Source organism: Hoplias malabaricus, chromosome 12, assembly GCF_029633855.1.
Source record: "Hoplias malabaricus isolate fHopMal1 chromosome 12, fHopMal1.hap1, whole genome shotgun sequence".
NCBI lineage: Eukaryota > Metazoa > Chordata > Actinopteri > Characiformes > Erythrinidae > Hoplias > Hoplias malabaricus.
This window is the reverse complement of record NC_089811.1, coordinates 29,669,620-29,693,072: the sequence shown is the minus strand read 5'-3', so window position 1 is coordinate 29,693,072 and position 23,453 is coordinate 29,669,620. Positions and strand designations below refer to the sequence as shown.

Here is a 23,453-nt window from a genome sequence, read left to right as displayed (position 1 = left end):
TTCCGTCAACCTTTCTCATGCACAGTGTAAAACTGGAACAGTGAAAAAGACATGACGGCAACCATCAAAGACTGAGAAATGAATTGGCTGTAAGTGCTTGAGTGGAAGCGAAGGCTCAGAATAGCTTTTGACAGAGCAAATAAACGTGACACGTCTGAGCATAGCATGACCTAATACGCTGACCACTTTGGATGTCACGTAAGACACACTTTATTAAACTTGGCCTCAGAATTCAACACGCACGGTGTGGTTTTACGTGATCTGAATCAGCACTGATAGCGAGACTATGATTTATGGATAATGTGTTTTGGAATGCTTGGCAGTGGTTGCGTGCATCTGTGTACCATCTGCATCCTTGTCTATAAAAGAGAATGGGTTAGCTCGCTCCGCAGTGCAGGCCCACAGAGACCCACTGGGTTACAATGCCTAAAAAATAAACAAACAAAGCCTATTCTCCAAGGGACTCCTTGGACTGATTTAAGGAGGATCAGAAGCTTTGTCTGATCGAGCCAACACAAATTCATCAATCCCAGAACAAACACCATAAACCCCAGCACTTAAGAGAGTAGCATTAGGATCAGCGCAGCACGCTTGAACTGATGTGAAAAGTTTTCTATTGAATTACACAAGACACGAGAGTCTAAATGACGGATGACTGTGATTTAGTAAAGGTCACACACGAGATCTGGGTAGAGTTCTACATGATTTTTGTTGCTGTTTTTTTGTTTTATTTAGTTATTTATTTATCTTTTTATTGTCAGTGAACACTAGGGAAACACTAGTAGTTGGATATTCTGTGAAACTCAGCTGTGGATGTTGAAGGAGGAGACAAAACTATTCCTTCACATCCCCGGCCCCAATTTCCTGCCAATGACAGGGATCAAATTGGGGACCTTCCGTCCCCAAGCCTACTTCTCTAACTGTTAGGTCACAGCCGCCCTCATGCAAAGAGAAGAATGGAAAACACTGTGCTAAAACTGGACTGATGTAAAGCCAACTAAGGTAGAGCTTAAAATAGAAGTCCAAACCCAACAGATCCCTACTGCTCACATTCAGTTTGGTTGGGTTCTGAAATTATTTTACAAATGTGTGCCAGGTCCAATTGGATTTTCATGTTCTCACAGCCCACCTGCCACTTCTAACAGAATTTATTCTACACCCCTTGCTCTTTCCTTTTTGTCGTTATTCCCCCTCCTTACTTTTGCTACCCCCAAAGCAGGTTTAGATGTGGCATGGAGTCACTCACTCATGTTTAGAACCATGCTCCACAAGACTTGCACTAATGAAAAAAAAAAAGATTAAAGGATCAATTAAGAAAAATACATTTTAATAATTATTTAATGAAGGCATATAATATTATGCTTTAAATTTAGCTTTTCATCCACTGACATTTCAGTTTGCATTTGCCACATTCATGCTCCATTGGTCGGCTTCTGAGAGAAATCTTTTTAAATTTGGGTCAGGTTTGGTTTCAAACATTGAAGACCATCCTAAAAGTTATGTTAGGAGAGAATTAAGTTGGGCGAGTTTGTTGAGACTGTATTTGGGTTTTGACAATATTTCCAGCCTGATTAAAACTCTACGCTGTGGCTGCAGGTGCAAGATAAAAGTACAATGACGAATACATACGAGTGCAGGCCATTGAAACGGGGTCTCCTTCCGATCGGAAGTAGTTCTTCTCACAGCTGCAGTACACAGCGCCCTCCTGGTGTGTGTAGCTGTGCGGGGGACACTTGGAACACTTCACATTCCCAGAGGAAGCCTTATAGAAGCCAGGACGGCAGGCTGCGGAGACAAACAGGAGCAGAAGACAAATTAGGATGCTTGGAGCCTTTAACCAACAGAGTCATCCATTACCCCATTACCATGCTGCCACCTTTAATGGACTGAATCATTTCACATGACCATATGCATCAGCGGACACACTGCAAAGACTTTTAATCATCTGACTTTAACCCACCAATACACCCAAAGCCCAGAGATTGTGTGTGTGAATGTCCACATTGAATGTGTGAGGAGAATATGGAGTGGGAGTTTACTCCTTTAAGAAGGAGGGGGCGGGAGAAGTGGGTGCCAAGCCGAAGCCTTGCGATAAAACACATTTAAAAATGAGTCGCTACTCTCTCCCTTTAGCGACACGGCCAGAGGATGTTGCATGAATTATGCAAATATACCTCTTAAAATGGAAAAAAGCTCTCTTTAAATATCTCTGGTATTAAATTGTACTCAGCAGCTCATCCACTCCTATTCATGAGAATTCCATCCCATTACCTATAATGAGGGGGGAAAAATCACAACAAGCCAACTAATTACAGGGGCTCACACAAGTCTGTATTGCACTCTTCTCTTTTTTGCAGGTTCGGTACTTGTCACTTGATACAGTTTACTCAAAGGTTTCAAGTCAGCTAAGAAAAAAAAAGAAAAAAAAAAGAAAAAAAAAAAAGTTTTTCTACACCCAATTCAATTGTGCTTCATGGCCAGACATTCATGGGCTTTAAGCTCCTCTCTGGCTTTTACTCTAGTAGAGCAATGGGAGTAGAGCTGGATTCCACCTCTCTGGGAACGCAGAATGAGAGAGAGAGAGAGAGAGACCATCTGAACAAATAACACACAGGCCTCCTGAGCCGCCTGGCTGTCAGCAGCAGATGTGCAATGGTTATTACACACTGTCCCACACTCACAGCTCTCCACTTGCCACTATTGGCCATTTCAAGTGCTGTTGTTTCTTCAGGGTGGCTCCGGTGTGTTCTCTGAAAGCTGGGCAGGGAGACAGTATGTGATATTTGAGAAATCAGGTTTATATTAACCCACTACTCCTCAGGGGCTCCCACAGCCACTGTGGAAAACCAGCCTGACAAAAAAAAAAAAAAAAAAAAAAAAATCAGCAGAACCTATTAGCCAGAGTTATGGGAAATTGAATGTGACACAGTGATTCCTCTGTAAACTGGCAAACACACAGCCCCTAATGAGACAAACATGCTGTATAGCACCCCCAGAAGACAAGTCACTGTAGGACTGTGGATTTCTGAAAACAGGAAAGAGGAAAACCACCGTGAATGTATTTAGAACCTATTCTTGCATGTTCTTACCTACAGGTGTCAATTTTAGAGGTGTAAACTATTTGAGTATTTACATGAAAAAATTGGTAGTTTCATTACTGTGCAGCACAATAGCACCCCCTTTTGGAGCAGTCCCTAAATGTATATGAGAAATAGCGCCCCTTTGAAGCAAATTCCTAACCATGAATGAGTATGTATGTGAGTGTGTGATTAAAAGCAAAAGGTATGTGGTATTATTCCTCTAAAAATACACTTCACAAGAGGAAAGCGAACAACAAAGATCAAAACATTTAGAATACATTAAGTAACTCTTTATTATCATATATTTACTGTCATTCTCCACTGATTCCCTGATTCTGATTCCCAAAAATTTCCAAATGGTTAAGTCAGAACCTTCAAAACCCTGTCAAAACCCAGCTCTCAGCCTGGAGACACAAGTATACTTCAGCAAAAGTAAAACTGCATGAATGAGTGTTTAATTACTTCCTTTAGAAATGTAATTTAGGAAGTGTGCAAGTATTTATTTTCAGTAGTACTTAAATAAGTAGCTTACTATAACTAGAGTGGCACCTGCTGCTCAAGGGTATATCTTTAGGAACATAAATGTACCAAATTCTGTACCAAAATCATCAATTAATCCCTTAAACTCTAAGAGCCACTATGTTGGCCTTTGATCACACACAGACAACAGTCATAACTTTGCTTCATAGAGGCAAATAAGAATTGAGTAACACGAGTAAAGTCCAAGAATGTTTTGTAAGGTTTTTGTGAAATATGCATTCAACAGAAATCTGTGTATTTTGAATTTATATTTATTAGAGTTTAGATGTAAACTTTCAGCAATACAAAAAAAAGTACATAGAAATATCAGTGTGCTAGTTACAGATCATCTACTTAATTTACAGCTTAAAGCCTGTTTTGTTAAACTTGACTTCTCTATTTGGTCATGTTTCCCTTCTCTAGCATTTTCATCCCAAACTGAGTTCATTCTCAAGATATTTAAGGTCCTAGACTTAAATGTTTGTAAACATGAGCCTGCTTAGCCAGGGGTATATTCATAAAAATCATTTTGTAAAGCTAACAGCTTTCTCTCTATTCCTGAGATGAATCAATAGATGATAACTGACCCTAGTGGTCATGGGAAGTTAAGTTCTTCATCTCAATCACGCAAGTGCTTGTCCTGGACAGCTCTTTAATGAAAGTCTGAGAGGCAATCATTCCTGGTGTCATCTCCCTCTCATTTCTCACAGCCTTTATACGTAGTGTATGAAGGCAATGAATGACATTAAGCAGGGGCTAGTCTCCACTTCCTCTATATCACACACACACACACACACAGAATAAGAGAGAGGGAGAAAGAGCTCTGTCTAAGCCTGAAACGTGTAATGATATATAAGCAAGTGAGACTCTAACAAGTAGTGTTGGACAGGAAGTGCCTCACCTCTCCTGGCAGTGTGTACATGTGTGAATGAGGGAGAGAGGGAGGGAAGGGGAGAGAGAGAGGGAGAGAGAGAGAGAGAGAAAGAACGATTGGGTGCTGTTATTGATTGCACGTGTGCTGTGAGGAGACACGGGAGCTGAGTCTCAGACTAACAGGCTGAGGGGAGGGAGCGAGTGGCTGTGGAGAAACACAGAGGTGATTTCTCATCCAGACCTCTCCCCGCACAGTCCACACACACACACACACACACACAGACACTCTCCCAGGAGGCGTGCTTAATCAAGATATGACAGATGATCTTATTATTTTGTCGATCTCCTCTATGTTACATTGAAGGTGTTTGATGAAGGAGTACCAAAGGACCACCAGGAGTCTGATGATCAGACATATACAGTATTTTTAGATATATACTGTATACAGTGTTTTAGCACGTGTTGTCAATTTGTATCAGGACATTGTCTCTACACAGAGGTGATGATTCACTGTATTTTTAGTATAGATACTTTTTTTTAATTATTGTTATAGGATGCCACTGTGGCGCAGCATGTAGTGTCACAGTCGCACAGCTCTGGGGACCTGAAGGTCGTGGGTTCAAGTCCCGCTCCTGGTGAGGAGCTTGGTGTGTTCTCCCTGTGTTCATGTGGGTTTCCAAAATTGGTACACATTGGTAGGTGGATTGGCGACTCAAAAGTGTCTGTAGGTGTGAATGTGTGAGTGTGTGTCGCCCTGCGAAGGACTGGCACCCCCTCCAGGGTGTGTTCCTGCCATGCACGCAATGATTCCAGGTAGGCTTCGGACCCACCGTGACCCTGAAAAGGATAAGCGCTTACAGACAATGAATGAATTAATTTGTTGTTATATCCAAGATTTCCCCAGTGAAGTCCAATTTTAAGTCTGAACATACTAATATACGTACAAAACACAGCCATTTTCTTAACTTTCTTAATGCTCCTGTGATTTTAACACTGATATATTAAGCTAAACTCTGCCTCATTCAAAAAGTAATCCAGGCTAAAAACACTCCTTAAAACTGAGGCTAAATAGACAGAGATAAAATGATGCTTACTTAAAAGGTATATTTTAAATGTGTTTTTACTGTCTAGGTTCCGTATATGGACAACACAGATAGGCTGGTGATTAAATGGCACATTTTTAAGTGTTTCAATTTTACATCAAACATTTATTCTTATTATTTGTTCATTATGCTGGAGGTGTAAGAAATATACAGCTGGGTTTATTGTCTGTAACCGCTTATCCAGTTCAGGGTCGCGGTGGGTCCAGAGCCTACCTGGAATCATTGGGCGCAAGGCGGGAATACACCCTGGAGGGGGGGCCAGTCCTTCACAGGGCAACACATACACACACACACACCTATGGACACTTTTGAGTCGCCAATCCACCTACCAACGTGTGTTTTTGGACTGTGGGAGTAAATTGGAGCACCTGGAGGAAACCCACACAGACACAGGGAGAACACACCAACTCCTCACAGACAGTCACCTGAGCGGGAATCGAACCCACAACCTCTAGGTCCCTGTGACTGCGACACTACCTGCTGCACCACCGTGCTGCCATCAACTGGGTTTAACCAGGTTTAATTTTTTTGTATATATAAATAAAAAATAAAATTGTATTTTATTATACATTATACTGACATTTCAGGAGTTTAAAGTAGTTAAATATTTATTTTCCAACAGAAAACTGGCAAATCAAGCTTAATAACAATGAACATATTTAAACGCAAAATGTGGCGGCACTGTGGTGCAGCAGGTAGCGTCGCAGTCACACAGCCCAGGGACCTGGAGGTTGTGGGTTCAAGTCTCGTGATCGTCTGTGAGGAGTTTGGTGTGTTCTCCGGGTGCTCCAGTTTTCTCCCACAGTCCTAAAACACTCGTTGGTAGGTGGACTGGCGATTCAAAAGTGTTCTTAGGTGAGTGTGTGAGTATGTTTGTCGCCCTGTGAAGGACTGTCGCCCCCTCAGTCCTCAATCAGAAACATTTCACTGATACCAGCAACTGCTGATGTGACAACAGTGGGTGCAACCCATAACTCATTGCTACTCAACAGCTCTAAGTCAATCAATACAAGTTGGGTACACACCTGGCAGTAGGTGCTGGACTCCTTTACTTTACTGTAATGTCCTTACAGTAGCTTGCAGTGACTGAGAGGCTGTGGGGAACAAATGCATTCATTCAGCAGCTTCTGTTCAGACTAATTGCCTGTGAAACTGAATCCCACTCTCTGTCTCAGAAGAGGGCCTGCTGCAGACACTTTTCCTCAGGGGAATGGAGAACAAAGGCCAGGTCACAATCCCACTCCAATTGGGGCTTGCAAAGTGCAAATGTCTGCCATATAATACGCAAGGTTTATTCAGAAAAGGTTTTTCCCTGCAACAATGTTTAAGCTTGACAAGGCACAAAATGAGAAAATGGGGCATTCAACTGACAAATCAACAAGTTCCAGACACAAAAATGCCTTTATGTACGATTTAGCTGTCTACTGATTATATTCGTTATTATATGGGCAGAGTATGCAAAGGTATTTTTATCTGTAGAGAGATATGGCAAGATAAAAGCATTTAACATTGAAGTCCTTATTTTGCAACGTGGAACTAGTTTTCGAGGTTATTTATAAAAAGTAATTCAAAGTGAAGGTCACTGCTACACACTGCTGCTGTTACCAACTGTGCGCTACTGTAATGGGAAAAGCCTCAAACCCAATTAAAGCACATGCATAGGTCTTAATCACATCACATCCAGCACTGACACCTTCAGAGCTCTCTGCTCATGTGACCTTTGACCCCGATCAATGCCCGTCTGCCGCTGCTACAGAGAACGTGCACTTCGTCTTTTCAGCGGATTTGAATTTCACATCGAATTTGCTCTGCGCCTTTGCGCTTTGAAATTTTTGAACTAAGCTCTGCTGGGAGTTTTTGGACTAAATCACAAAGTTCCATGGTTCTTGAGAAAATGAGCAGACGCTCTTGTAAACATGCCAATAAGCCAAGAGGGACTCCGAATGGTAAACAAACTGAGAAGCATGCACACAAACAACTGCACAAACAGAGAAAAACACATTTGCTATGAATCACATTCACAGTCACGAACTTGCGCACCTACAGAAAGACACACAAATCATAGAGCCAAATGCTTAGCCTTGCATTCATCTCGCACTCAGTGGTCCATTTGTAACCGCGGGCCCTTAGGAGAGCCCAGCTGTAGCGCACAGAGAAAGAGAGAGCTGAAATGTGATCAGAGTGCCTCTACGAGCCTGTGTTTGTCCTGGAGCCTCTACAATGGCGCTCTCAGAGGAGAATGAGGCTACCTCACCCTGAATCAATACACTCTGCCTTGTAAACAACTCCAATGACACCCCCGAATCACCAGAACGCCCCTCGACTCACTTTAACAACAGCCTTGTTTTGGTTGGACAAACAAGGTTTCACCTAGGAGCATAGAAACTAGGCCTGATATTCTGAAAAGACCAAAAATTCCCAAACCATCTCTCTTTTATGAGACTGTTTGGCTCAAATAAATGTTTAAAAATAAAATAAAACCACCAAAGCTTGGCCATAGTGGTTTAAGAGAGAGAGGAGTTCTCCAACATCTTTCTCTCATGGTGACGAGAGAGGTCAGCACGGTTTCACTCTGGTGCAGCCCTGCCAGCAGTAAACGGAGCGAGTAGTCCAGAGTGTTCACTAAACAAATGATTTCCTGGTTCCAGAGACTGGCTCACTCCCCTTCTATTCCACAAGGTCAGAAGGACTTTTTACCCCTCCTCTCTTCTCGTCTGCCTCTACCTCTTGCTTTCCCTCCTCCTCTCCAGCACCGTGTAAAATTAGATTTGATCAGGCATCCTGTGGGAGAGCCATTCTTCAGTGTTAAGAATGGCAGGCAGAGCCATGAACGGTTGGATCCACAGTGGTTCATGTGCTGGAGATGAATATTAGCACTGTGAAGTGTGCTGTGCTTCGGGAACTGTTTACAGCTTGTAACATGTGTTTCCTCCCCACTTTCTCCCACGCGCCACAATGCCACTACTGTGCCCGACACTCTCCGAGCCGCTCATCAGACGCCTTTCTCATTCAAATCAGGCCCCTGGATCAGATCGCTTAATTATGCCGTCCAGAGCGCACCGTGCCAATTTTTCAAAAGTGAAGCTCCAAATGTGAAGAGGCTCTTTGAGGCCCTTTGAAATGAATGAGCCTCCACTTCAGTGCCATTACCTTGTAGTTACCAGCACAAACACCAATCTGGGGCCAGAAGAGGCTGATATGAATTAGTGTTGCAGAAAGCGCCTGCTCAACAGCTCCCTCATTCATTGGCTGGCACGCTAACAGAGTGCACGTGGAATATGTTTTTGGGTGTTTAGTTCTGATTAGTTTTGGCTGTGGTGAATGCACTACACCAAGAGCAACAATAAACATTTTGATCCCATCAGTGCCTTGCAAAGCGCTTGTGCCGACTCCAAATGGCCGCTATTGGAGCTAAGTCTCTGCACTCTGATATCTAACAAATGCTGCCCGTTACTAACGAACAGCTAAGCAAGCCACATTGCTAAGAATGTACAACTGCAGAGTTGTTTTAATACAATAATCACACATCAGATGACTATATTCCTTTAAGTATTTGCCTTTAAAGATCCTTATAAATTAATTACAGGCCTCTGTGGTCTAGCCTGCTTCGTAAATCTGCCAAAGTGAGTTGTAATATTGTGCCTGCACAGTAATTAAGATTCAGTAATGACACAAATGCTGGGACATTAAAGCGGGTCAGTCAGACAGAGGTCCTTGGACTATTTAAAAAGCATATTTCATCATTAGAGACCTGGCATGAGGTGATTTCAAAGTAGTGCTGACATATGCAGCTCAGGAGGAAAGCTCTGTCATTCTGCCACATCATTAAGAGCAAGCTTTCTCTTCCGTTGAGCAGCACAGTCATATCACCACGGACAACATCTTTCTTAAGCAATGCAAATGCTTTGCTTCATTAATGGGAATATCCTCTCTCGCTCTCTCTCTTACTCTGTTTCTCTGTTGTGACATCTCTGTTAGGCAGCAATTCCATTCATACACTGTCACAGCAGCCAGTGGCCTTGCCGCGGGACAAGATACACACATATAGATGCACACACACACACACACACACACACACACACACACACACACACACACAAGCCTCTAGGCAACATTACCATGCTGCTAAATCTGATGCAATGATTGCAACAGAAAGTAAATTTGAATGAAGCCATCAGATGTTGGAGCACAGTCTGAACAGGTTCATTGGGTGCCCCACACCATCCTCCTGTGTGGCCAGAAGTGGTGCTGAATGTACACAGCAGCTCTGGGTAGGGGGCATGTTCAGTTTTAAAGTGTTGCAGCTATGCAGTATATCCGCTAGGGAAATGCCCCTGTAGGCTTAAAGGGCACAAAGTGCTTGAATGTTTGGTAATGGGCCAGCACAGCACACAGTTACCAAGGCTTAGCTTGCCTTTCGGTGCCATTGTCAGCAGTTAAGGTCAAGAGTGTGTGCTCTGTGTGTGCAGAGCTTAGCTGTATGCTCACAGCTGGCTGTGTGTGTATGGACTATTAACTAGCTGGGGGAAGCAACTGGGGGCTCAACTGGCAACTGTGCTTGGCAACACACATGTGCATGCTGCGACCATCCAAACAGCTCCCACACACAGAGACTAACAGACAGATAAACATACATACACACAATGGCAGCACACACAGGCACATGTGCACATATGCCAGTAGACACACACGGATATAATCCAAGAGTGCCCGGCGGGACACACTAATACTAGGGATGATGATGATATTATATAGATATCAGCAGGCATTTCCTGTAAAATACATGGACGTTGACAGATGTTTACATTTGACTGCTATTTAAAACTGAAAACAGGGCTGGACAATAATTCAATGTTAATATACACTGCAAATTAAAATGTTTCAATAACAATAATATCAATGTTATTTACAGAACCTGTCACTGACTGACCGTCATTACTGGGCATGGCCTTCTGTTCACTGCCTGTTGCAAAAATCTTAATATTGACAAAGCCACAAGGTTTATGCCTGACAGTGATGTCATGTTTCTCATTTGCTCTTGACAGTTTTTCTGTGGCATTAATATTGTTCATATCAATATCTCATTATATTTTATCAACCAAAATTAAGAAATATATCGTGATATAAATTTCACCCATATCGTCCAGCCCTAACTGCATATTGATGATGGATTCACTCTACTCCAGAAGAGCGGAATTTTTAGGCGACAACGTACTGCTGTGTTAAAATATCAGAATATTATTTTGTTTATCAGAGTTAATTATTAATTTTATTGCATTTGCAAATGCATCTCTGATGTCCTTATATGGAACTTGTTTGAACTTGTTATAAACAGGATGTGATAACCTTTTCCCTACAAGCTGATACAGTTCTCTGGGGTCTAAATGAACCTGTGATATTTTGTGGTCCAAATACCACAGCAGTGTTTTCCACTGTCAAAACAGCCCTGTTCAGTACCAACATTTTCAACGCTTGTTCCTTTAAATAACAACATGAGAGTCCAATATCCGCTTGGTTCTTATTATTGCCATATTTAATCAATATTTAATCACTCGCATAAACAAGCGTACTGTGATTGAAAATACTCAAACGAGGAGGTGGGACAGTTCTGAACACTTGGAACCAAGCATATCACACACACACACAAAAAAAGACTTTTTTGTTTTTTGTTTCACAGTTTGTGGGTTGGTGAGCACTCCACACCTCCAAATTAAGGTGCTAATGCATTTAAAATGTCATTGTTTCAATACGTGTCCCCTTCAACACATCACAATTTTGTGTTATTGTTATAAAACCTGAAACTCCACCCGGGTCCATCACTAATCATAAATGAAGGGCTAAAAAGATGCTGCAATCCTGTTCCGCATCATTTCCCCCCAAGCTGCCACATGTGACTGGGTCAATCAGTAATTTTAGGACACCATTTCACTGAAATCCCCCTGACACATCTCAATAAGCCACCATGATGCCTACAGCAAATTGAGCAGATGGGGGGAGGAGAGGGGGTTAAAGAAAGAGCGAATGTAGCTTTGAAACAACTAAGCCTATTAGCATAATTTTCAAAGCCTCTTGGAATGTGATTCGCCCTGCCTGGGCCAGTCCTTCTCCTTGGCTCTATTGTACAGCATGTACAGCTCTCAGACAGAAGGGAGCACAATAGGAGCCCTGCATTTGGCCACCACCAAATCCCCTATTGTGGCAGGTTTATAGCCACCCCTTTCTGTGCCGAGCAGGTCCCTCCATTCCTCCGGAGGTGCTGGACCACACGGAATTTGCTGCCACTGATAAATCTCTCCTGCAGACAAAGGGAGAGAGGGGTCAGCCAAGGGTTCAGGGATTGTGCTGGTCACTTTTAATGTACGCCGACTGTCAGCCGTGGCCGTGACTGATAACAGAGGTATTATTTTCACAGAGGAGTGATATCCAAACACAAGCCATAAAACTTTTCATTCGAATCCAAATGACCTGCTTTTGGCTATTGTGGTGCTCCCATACTGAGTCCAACCATGATAACCAGTCCCCGCACAGTCGTGTGTGGGGGGGAGGGATCTATCAGCCTGCAAAATTATGTCTATCTCTCTATTGTGTCCCAATGTGAGAACAATAGCTGCCAACAGCAATGGGAGGCGCTCCATATGTCCATTACCACAGCGATGAAGAAACATAAAGATTCAGGCAGCACGTTTTCTATCAGCTCCTTCTCTACTATCTGTCGCCCAGATCTCTCTCCAGGGTGACACAAAGGGAAGAAGAAGGGATGATGAAAAACGGCTGAAAACGCAAAAGGGTAGAAGTAATTATTCAAATTCCTCATTCGGCTCCCTACATTTTATTACTAGTTGTATGCATGTGAGACGAGCGTTTGTGTATGCATGATGGTGCGCATGCGTAGGTTTGTGTGTTATAGAGGGCAGCCGAGGAAGGAGTGCCATGAACAAAGGCTTGCCTGAATGACAGCAGTAGTGAGTTGGAAATGTCCTCCTTTCAGGAGTGCTGAAATAGGTCAGCTAGAACACTCCACAGCAACACTCAAGTCTTACTGATGGTGGCCCACTTCCCCCTATCGCCATCACCTCTCAAGCCTTCTATTAACACTTCACAACACATCACTGCTGCACACACACACAGAGTCACAGACCATCACCATGTTCAGATTAAAACTTGGGCTGCACAATTTATTAAAATAATGTATCAGAATTGATTATTTAATATATATTTTACCTGAAATTTCATATATACGTTTTTTCCCCAAAATAATGAAAATATGAGGAACACAATTTCCATATGTCACACTATTTTCCTTTTTATTGCTGCTTGTTTGTTTTCTTCTGGATGATTCATCCATAGCTCCACAGCAGTTCTGTGTCTAACACTGTCTTCTGGTGCTAAAGCTCATTTATTAATCATATTCTCAGTATCAGGACTAGTATTTATGATTTGAAATAATGTAAATAGGTGTTTGACATAACTACATTATCTGCACATACAGTTAGAAACAAAGTATTGTAAAACTTGTGTAAGACTTAACACCAAACTGTCACGCCCTCGTCCTGTCAGGTCTGTTTTCCCTGCCACATGGCTTTGTCTGTTATTGTCCTTGTCTCCGCCCTAGCCCCGCCTCCTCGTCTGTGTCTCATTTGTTACCCTGCCCTCTCATTATCTGTCTCAGGTGTGTCTCGTCTGTTTCTGTCATTGGTCATTTGTATTGTTTGTTTCCAAGTCATGTTGTTTTGTCGTTCTTGCTCTCGTTTCACTCCCTAAGTCATGTCGTGTTGTTTTGCTTTGTTCCAAGTCTAAGTCGTGTCGTGATCTTTCCAAGTTACGTCGTTTTGTTTCCTGTTCAAGTCGTGTTGTTTCTTTGTTTTGTTATATTAAAGTCATTGTGTTTTAGCAAGTGCGTCCGCCTCCGTCAGTCCGCCCCGTGATTTCTGACACAAACAAATATATGCAAATTTAAACATACAACAGCCAATAATTGGACAAGCTACACGTTTTCACATTAATAATGAATGCTATTTAGACACAGTGGGGTATAAATACAATCCCACATTTCTGAATTTGAATTATACAGCTCTTGTGGTGAGTGATGTGAAATGAAATTTCCACGATTTATTTACACAGCTGAATCCCTACTTGGGTGATGTAACTTTATCAAGGGAACCTAAGTAATGTTCCACAAGGGGATACAAAGCAGTGTTGAAGAACCTGCAGAATTTCCAAAATCTAATTTCCAACCCTCAACATTTCATTGCAACCATATGGCACGTCCCAGCGGTTAACCTGCTCCTGCCTTCTTACCTGAAGCGTTTCTGCTTCAGACCAGCAGGTATTCAAATCCAATCTCAACACTGCAGTTGTGAGAGAAATGATTATCAACACTCCACCTACTGCTTAATTTATTCACGAAAAGGAACACCCAGGAATGCACACAGGTGGGAGAAGCCCCGACTCTTTGACTGAACTAAAACAGGAGTTTTTGAGGTCTTTCAAAGTCACTTGCTGATTGTACATGGCGTTCAGTGCTGCACTGATACTGAAAGTAAGTGGCAGGGACAGCTCATGCCTGGGCACTAATGAAGCTGTAAACACGCAGGCCTGGAGAGAAGACCGCTAGACTTCTGCCTGCTTGAGTATAAAATATCCCAGGAAAAGATCAGCATGGTCAGCAATCAGCCGCTGGGAGCGGGCTCAGGGAATGGAGGGGTGGCAGGGGGGTGGGGTCTTCACCGTTACAGGAACATCCAAGACCGGCTTGCTATTTCGATTCCTCAGGCAGGTGCCCCCTGCACTAGCCTGGGCAGAGGGGGCCTGCAAATCAATCTCTTATGTCAGGCCACTCGGCAGGGTGTCCACACATTTGTTGAGGCTGGCCGAGGCAGTCGGCCCCCCATTCGTCTGAGTGTAAGGGAGAGGGGCCGCTCCGGGGTACAGAGGAGCACGGTGCTATAAATCAGAGTCCAGAGCAGGGAGCTGCAGGGCCAGGCTGTCAGGGACAGAGAAGACACGCCACCGCAGGTGATCCCCCAGACACACAGGCAGGACAGCACCGCACTTCAACAGTCTCCTCTTACCCAGCCTCTGACAGCTGCTTCGATCGGCCCTCCTCTCCTTCACACAAGTATCTATACATCACATTTTACTGCACAGTTGGGATTTATTTGATGAGATTATATAAAAAGTGCCAGATTTTTGCAAAAGCCACTATTTATGTTTTATGTCAAATTCAGTAGCAGTGTATTACAATGTGTAGGAGTGTGTTATCTGCAAAAAAGTGTACTTACTTTAATTTAGAAATTCAACAAAGCATTCTCCAGGAGCGTCCAGACTGCATGTGCCTGTATGCACAACCAGGCAAAAGGTTACTCCATTCTCACTGGGGTAGTCCCTATCATGTTCCTTAAAGATCCATCTACAAGAAATGCACCTTTAAAAGTACTTTCACACTAATGAACAAAAACTTTACCAGACCCCTTTTTTTCTCTGAGAGTACAGTCTCACATTCTTTGCTCCCTGTTTGTCTTACGTAAAATGCTCTCCTGTGGAGTTTCTGAGCCTCCAATATTTTCTGATGACACAGCACTGAGGCTGAATTTATGAGACAAAGAATAAAACTGTTATGAAAAACAAGCGCCGCACAGTAAGGCTACATCCTCAGGATACAGCCCAGATGAAACGTGAACAGAGCTGGCTTTCTGCTCCCTTCCTTTTAGACGAAAACGCTGGCTCTTAAATTCAGCAGCGTGCCATGAGAGCTGCTAGACTATAGCAAAGCTCCTCTGGGTCCTCCTTAGATATCCTGAGTGAGGGAAGAGAGGGAATGCTCGAGGAGGGCTGACATTTTACACAAAAGCACCTCGTCGCTCCTGTCCTCTTACAAGGAATGTGGCAATTATCAGAGTGTTTGCAGCAGTCAGGGGGGCAATTACCTCAGGGGAAGGTCAGCAGCAGTGTTCCACTCCAGCGCCTCTCCACGGGATCGATTTCTCACCTGGACCCTGATCCACACGGCCTCACCTGAAGCTGTCCTCTCTGTCACAGCAGCACTTCTAACACACCCCCACTACACCGCCTAACGCACAATGATCCGTCTAGCGTAGGGACCATATAAAGCAATATAATGTCAGATTGTGACAGCTTTAGAGCCAAGGTGAAGAAAAATCACAATTCCTCATTAACACAAAGAGAATGGGACATTATGGAGTAGGGCTGGGCGATACAGTCCTAAAATAATATCATGGTATTTCAGGGTATTTTGGCAATAACGATATTCTTGGTGATATATAAAAAAAAACACTGAAAATGATTGTATTAATTTCAAGAACACATTATTTCATCAAAATAAATGCTATATTAATATTAAATATATTAAATTAATAATATATTTCTTATTTAAATCATATTTAAATACATGTTATTTTAGTACAAATCTAACAATTTCAAACATTCAGAAGAAACAACAAATAAATGTTTTAACATTTGATTATTTTGTAAACAGCCATAACATACCAAGATTCGACATTGTATAAAAAATATTTAGAATATTGAGATTTTATATCCAAACCACCACCACACGACAAAAGTCACCCCTCTTTGGGAGCAAATTTTTGAAGGCAGTAGCTGTGCCTAAATGACGTAATAAATGTATGCCATATTATGTGCAACTGCAATGATGATTTATGAGTCAGAATATCACAATGATGATTTTTTTATGGTTTAAAAAGTTTTTGCAATATTATTGCACATGATATGATATGAGGAGTTTGGTGTGTTCTCCCAGTGTCCTCGTGGGTTTCCTCCGGGTGCTCCAGTTTCCTCCCACGGTCCAAAATCACACGTTGGTAGGCAGATTGGTGACTCAAAAGTGTCCATAGGTGTGAGTGTGTGAGTGAATGTGTGTGTGTTGCCCTGTGAAGGACTGGCGCCCCCTCCAGGGTGTGTTCCCGCCTTGCGCCCAATGATTCCAGGTAGGCTCTGGACCCACCGTAACACTGAACTGGATAAGCGGTTACAGATAATGGATGGATGGATGGATGATACGATATGGTACAGCCCTATTGTGTCTAAGAGTTTAAGACATTTTTGGCAAATCATTTTCCACCAATCCAGCCATTCAAAAACAACTTCGTTTTCATCAAACTTTGAAATAATCTCACTCACGGCTTTCCTATAAATTCAGTTTCCATATATATTCATTCCAACTTATCTACAATTTCAATTACTTATCTGAGCACTAGGAATGGGATTTCTACAATGATCACAGAAAAATTAAAACAAACATGCATTTTATTGCAATGTATAATTCAATTAAACTGTGTGAAACATCCACTGCACCGAGGAAAACAAAAACATCAGTAAATTCTTTTTCATTCGTTTTTGGGCTCATTACACCTCTCAAATTTATAAAGTGTACCGATGCGCTCACCACCTGTGTGTTATTTCACAATCTTCAATAAACCCGACTTCATCTCCACTCATCCGTCACCTCATCTACACTGCGCACTGTACTAGAGATACTTGAGAAAAATCTCTGTCTCCAGACTCCTCACTGAATTACTGTAACTCACTCACTTATCTCCTAGATTCAATCTCTGAGCTGAAGCCTTCATGGACTCAATTTTTTTTTCTTTACCCTGTTCTTTCTCTCTGTGGCTGTGTGTCCTCGAGGCTGTAGGCTCTCACAGAAGTGCTCATGCAGCAGAACCTTACTTCACACACACATACATACACCACAGGATCAGCGGCGGTAAGTGTGCAGACCTTGGCAGAGCTTTGCACTGGGCGCAAAATAATGACCAATTCCATATTCTCCTGGCTGCTCGGCTGGATCCGTATCTGGCCTGCGTGCCTGTGCCTGCGCTCGCTGTGCCCTCAGAGCAGAGCAAACTCATTAAAGCTCACCTTGCACATTGCCTCACGGAATCATTGAAATTCCACCTCTGAGCTCAATAATACCTCCCAACCGCTGTGCATTAATGAACGTAGAAAACATTTTGCAGCTTTAACCGGCACATACATCAACTCCGTAGTTCACTCCAACACAACAGCAGTCAATAAGAGCCTCTGCTTTTCTGCCCAGCATCATTCACTATCTGAAAAGAAGGTGTGGGGCCCGTAAAAACAACATGAGATTTTCCATTGTAGCCAAAAAGAGCAGCGATTCCACAGAAGGCCAGCCGTAATGGCGAGCTATCAGTGGATCAGCCTTTGTCCCGGGCCAACAGAGGCTCACTATTAGTTACACTGATGGATCTCTTAAGGCATCAGTGGGGAGATTAGAGCACTCCTGACCGTGAAAAACAATCCCTGCAGTGGGCCCCTCTTCCCCAGCCTGATCGATGCACACTCCAACAGGGCTTGTCAGGACTGGGCCGCTTTGATTGGCCGGCGCTGAGGAACAGACTGTAGACAAGTTGACAGGAGCCCACTCCTCTCCCCTCCCCATCGATCTTCTGAAGGCCCTACTTGCTCTCACACTCTCTCTCTCTCTCATACACACACACACACACACACTGTCCCAACACAATTGTGTGGCCGCTGCAGCAAGCTCACAGCATGACACGTACATGTCAACACATGCTCACGCACACTTCTACATGCACATTCTCACTTCCCAACGAAGCGGTAAAAATCACACACCAAAAAACACACATGTTCATACAGTCTCTGACATGTCAGGGTTCTGCAGTGTACTAAAAACAATAGAAAGAAACATGTTAAAGAACAGATTTATGTGAAGAGTGAATGTTTACATTGCTGAACCTCTAACACAGCCTAACAGGCCCTTAGTGATCGTCCAGCTCGGGGGCCACATAAAACACAGTGTCAGATTTGATAAATATTGTGAGTGAGAAAAAACTTTATTTACTCTCTCATCTTCTGTAACCGCTTTATCCATTAAAATGCATTTCAATTTCAAATACATAAGCTTACAATTCTCACCCAATGGCATTTCACTTCAAACAATTCGCCTTGAATCCAAGCACAACGAAGGATTTGGACTGAACGTAAATTACTTCAATGAAATCATGATTCCAAAAATAAGCATGGTTTTCAGTGTTACTGTAATGTTAAAATATATTTTATGTTTACAATAACTGCTACACATTGCCACTGTCCAAACGATAACATCATTTTTGTCAATTTCTAGTTTACTACATGACTTGAAAACAGAAGCTGTCCTCCATATTGTGTGTACATTTCATGATGAATGGACCAACAGAAATGCTCCAATAACTTGTGACTTCCAATAAAATTTCAGATGGTATTCTTCCTATAAAGTTACTATTTTGGAGACACGTGTGTTTCTTACGACAGCGATGATATAGAAGTTCTAGGGTGATCCATATCAGGGTAAAATTTTCCCTCTGCTACATAACTTAGTTCAGTCACATGCTTGTCAGGGAGTTTGCAGGAAAACGAAAAAGAAACAAAAGTTAAAAGAACAGCTTTTATGTGAGGACGCTTTATGTTTATGAAGGTCACTGGATACAGCAGCCAGAGGCAGGTATCTATGCAGAAAAAACCAATATGAAATTCATTTACACAGATAGCTTTAAAGGTCGGTCATCCATTAAACCCCTAAAAACTCATCTCTGTTCATCAAAAGGACATATTTAGAAGTTATTTCCATGTAAAAGAAAATCCCCTAAAGCCTTAAAACTGGCTTAGATCTAACGCTACACCTTCACTTTTATTCAGCATGTGTGGATCTATGAATATGCAATTAGTTCTTCTCTCTATCTCCAGTTAACCCTCAGCTGCTCGCCTGCAGCTCGAAAGCCCTGCCCCACAATTTGATGGAATTGGCTCCTTAGGTTTATGATGTAACAAACCCTGGCAATCTGTATTCACTTGACTGAGACAGTTTTTGGGAGACTGGCTTCAAAGCAAGAATGGTTAGCCATGGACCAAACTTGGACAGGTTAAGAAGAGAGAAACTTCATTTTCACTGAAGGGGGTCTTTAAAACAGCAACACCCAATGCGATTTTTGTGTAAAATATCATTGTGCATATGTGGTAGTTAGAAAGCTGTTACTGAGTAACGTAAACGGACAAAAAAGAAAGAATCTACTAGAACTGGCAATAAAATTAATGAAAGACAGGTCTATGACTTTTGTACAAAAATGTAGATGGGAAAAATAACAATGAAATAACAGAAAAATCCTTTCCCATGAAACAAAAGAAGAAATATCATATTTGTTCTGTTGCTAGTCAAGCTCTTAATACTCTCTGTCAGTGGTGTATTAAATATTAGTTACTGCATGACCCAAACATAAGTCAGATGATTGTTTATTTAAAGACTAAGCTTTGGAGTATAATCCTGAAGCATATAACTTAGGCTAGAAGGGGACATTCTTTGAAATAGTTCTTAAAAACATACGTAGAACATTTTCCTCATATCTTCCCATGAACGGCATGACATTCACTGATACATTGAAACAAGGTCATGAATGCTATCTGTACAGTTAAATTAAACAAATCTTCAGGGCTAAAGTTAGGCTTAAGCTCCAGGTCATACATCATCCCAAGAAGGGAGGAACCTGCTGAACGGCTGTAGGTGGAACCTGTAACATCGCTGCTCTTTTCACTGTCTGACAGGACATGACATGCTGCTGATAGGAGGGATTGGTCGAGAGTTAAGGCTGAGGACAATGCGATTACAGTGGGGTTTCCAGTGGATGAATGTGCTGAATGTAGTGAGGAAATCACAGGACTACAGGAATGTCCCCCTACTGGGTGCACACATGGTATTTCACTCTGCTCCTCCACAGCCCCTCTGGAGCTACAGCCCTGGACAATGAACCTAGCGAAGCCCATGACCGCTCTTATTGGTGCAGGATCACAAAGCCGTGGCAGAGAGCACTGGGCCTTGTAACTCCGCCTGGTGGGCCAGTGTGCCATGCAGCTATTTGCCCTCCATGTGTTCGCTTCAGTGAGAAAACAATGTAGCCTCACATCAGGCTTTTTTCACTAAATGATGCTCGTGGTGCACGTGAATAATGATCATGTGTTTAAACAGGTTTAACTGTGCCATAAATACAGCCTGGAGTAGATTCAGTGACCCAGTGCGTCAAATGGCGTGAGAGCGGGCGATGATGATAAATGCCATCTATTTATTACCATGGATCTCACTTAGTAAAAATGTTGGCTTTGGACGAACTCCCCTCTGCTCCACTGATGTATTTCTGGACCTGCTCTGGCATTGATTTATCCTAAATAGCGGCTAAACAGCAGCAATCATAATTAGCCCAATTAAAATGATGAGTAAAAAGGGTGCCAATTCTTCATACACCTGGAGACAATTTTCTGATGCTTCATACACTATAGTGCAATAATTACCATTGATCCTTGGCATGCAATTTCCATTTGCACATTGTTCTTTAAACTGCATTTGTAATTCATGCTGAACAAACAATTGCATGGGATATGAGCTTCTTCACAATAGGTGTAGTGAACAGATCACATGTCTCTGATGTTGCAAACACACACACCCACAATTACTGGCACCTCTATAGCCAATCAGAGCTATATTAAGACCTTTTCATTTATTGAAGAATTAGATATCATAATAGTGCCCCGTGTAAAGCACATTTCGAATGAAGTGAAACTTTCCAAGAGCAATCACAAGACCTGCATGTTTAATTTATGATTAGGTAATTAACACATTTTTTTGCTATAATCATATTCAACATGATCTGATATCTGCACATTTCCATTAGACAGGAATTTGCATGGTAACGACATGCAAATGACACTGACAACTAACCTTTCCCTACCTATTTAAATGTTAATCAATCTATTAATTGCCTTGTCCTCATTAAGGACGGCAAGTTGTCGATGCCAACCTTGACAGATTTGTATAAATTGTAAGTGTGATATTCTGTCAGCACATACACTAAAAAGCATGATTTCCCTGTTCTTTCCGTGCCATAGCACCACCTTGGTTCTCAATCATCCAAACACTCGCAGTGCCGTCTGAAACTCAAGCAAACTCAAGAACAGGCTCACATAATTAGTGACAAATCCATACATTGAATAATTAAACATGCCTATTCCTTGATTCACAGACATTTATATCCGTAATGTGGGCTGGTTTCAGCTGTGTAAACGGAGTCTTTTTTTAAGGGGGAAATTAAGTGTGTCTGATGTCATTGTTTTATTGCTGTGTTCTGGGAGCAAGTCTTTTCTTTGGCATTCTAATCTCTGAACATAACAATAAATGTGCACGGTCTTTAAGCTTTAATTGTGTGTGGCAAAGTCTCAGAGAGTGGCCCTTGGCAGTGGACCGACATTCCTGTGGCACAGTCCGTGACCCAGGAATGGGTGACGATGGACAAATAATTACAGGTTTCTTGCTCATCAATTCCATCTGCCACATTTTTTTAACACTAAACATAGACCCATCTTGTCAACCAAAACAGAAAGAACCCATAATGACTTCACTGAAATAAGCACTGGTTTTGTCTAAGTAATGGAAGCACATGCAGCATACTGACTAGATATGCCCAACATTTCGCAAAAAGAGAAAAAAGAATTCAGGAACCCAAAACATGGATCAGTATCTCTGTAATGTCAATTCCTGGATTCTCTATGGATTCAGTTCTGTTCCACTTGACAAATATATCCATGGTGGATGTTGTAATGGAAAAAAAACTTGAGAGATTAAAAGGAGAAGCAGGGCAAAAAAGAAAAAAGTAAAAGTCCTCCACTCAATTTCACATGATGAGTATATTAATCTTAGTGGACTGTCCTTTGTGGCATTTCTAGTCTCTACGGTCCTTCGCCCTGGCCATGTGTGTTTAAAGACACATCTCTCACACAGCGGCTTCCTGAAAGGTCACTGCTCATCTCAAAGGCATTCCACAACCTTTAAAGGTCTCCTCTTTTGTCCCCTCTTTAAGTGGCAGACACATCAAAAAGCTTCTGTTTGGAGCTTCTCGCCACAGCTAGATTACAAGTTGTGATCTGCTGGCTGAATTAAAGCACAATGATGCCTCAGGGTCAGGGCTTTACAGAGCTGCCTGATAGCATCTCCAAAGAACATCTTCCACCCCCAAAAAAACTTGCTCTGTTGAGTCTCGGCTCAGACTCAGGGCTCCTGGCTTTCATCATCCTAAGCCCCAGAGCGCAGCGTTTTCCGGGTAGCCATTGTAGCCTCCACGCACTGCTGCTCTGGAAGATCCACTGTTATGCTTGGCATTCAAGGTGGAGTGCTTGCTAAAAGGTTGGAGAGCTGTGCAAGTGCACTGGAGCCTGAAATGCTTTAATAAGCTGAGGGTGCAGAAATCGTGGTCTCCCTGTAGTGATGCATGAACTGACCAGACTGACCTGTACTACGATGTAAAGAAATGGTATGCATCTTTGTCCTCAACAGGATGTTCTAAATTTCCAGGCATCCAGTCATCACACCATCTGTTGCTTCTTAAACGTATTTAGTCTGTCAGCCTTTTCAAATACTTCCGGATATTGCTGTGCATTTTATCATTTGTGCCATTATTTTGTCATTCACAATTTGTTGTAAATCTAGAGAAAATTGATAAACACAGGTTTCGCACATGGTCTAAGCACAGTACATGACAAAGATCGTTATTTGCCAGGACAAAACAGCTGTTTCATACCTTAATGGTGGATTTCTTTGTTGGTTATTGCACGCTGACCTGCCATTTTATCTAACTCAGAGTAGAAAGGCTTCCTTCATCTTCTGGCTTCCCCATGCATGCCTTGTGACAGTGGAGTTAAACTGGTATACATTCCTAATTAATCTAAAGGCTGGAATGAAAGAAATGACAACTCCATGTCATAAGATGGACTGTTATGTGCTTACCCTGGACAGTATGATGTCGATAGAATGCCAGTGCATTCCTAATGAAGTATCGTC

The 23,453-nt window shown here is 42.3% G+C and overlaps 1 protein-coding gene across 4 annotated transcripts in view; it reads right to left on the bottom strand.

Annotated features, from left to right (window-relative positions):
- The window catches only part of epha3 (eph receptor A3), a 196,529-nt gene that overhangs the window by 37,726 nt on the left and 135,350 nt on the right, over positions 1 to 23,453 (bottom strand). For all 4 annotated transcript variants that reach the window (XM_066641189.1, XM_066641191.1, XM_066641188.1 and 1 more), the window contains one exon: positions 1,630 to 1,785. In XM_066641189.1, the coding sequence (XP_066497286.1) occupies positions 1,630 to 1,785 (156 nt within the window). The remainder of the gene's footprint in view (positions 1 to 1,629; positions 1,786 to 23,453) is intronic.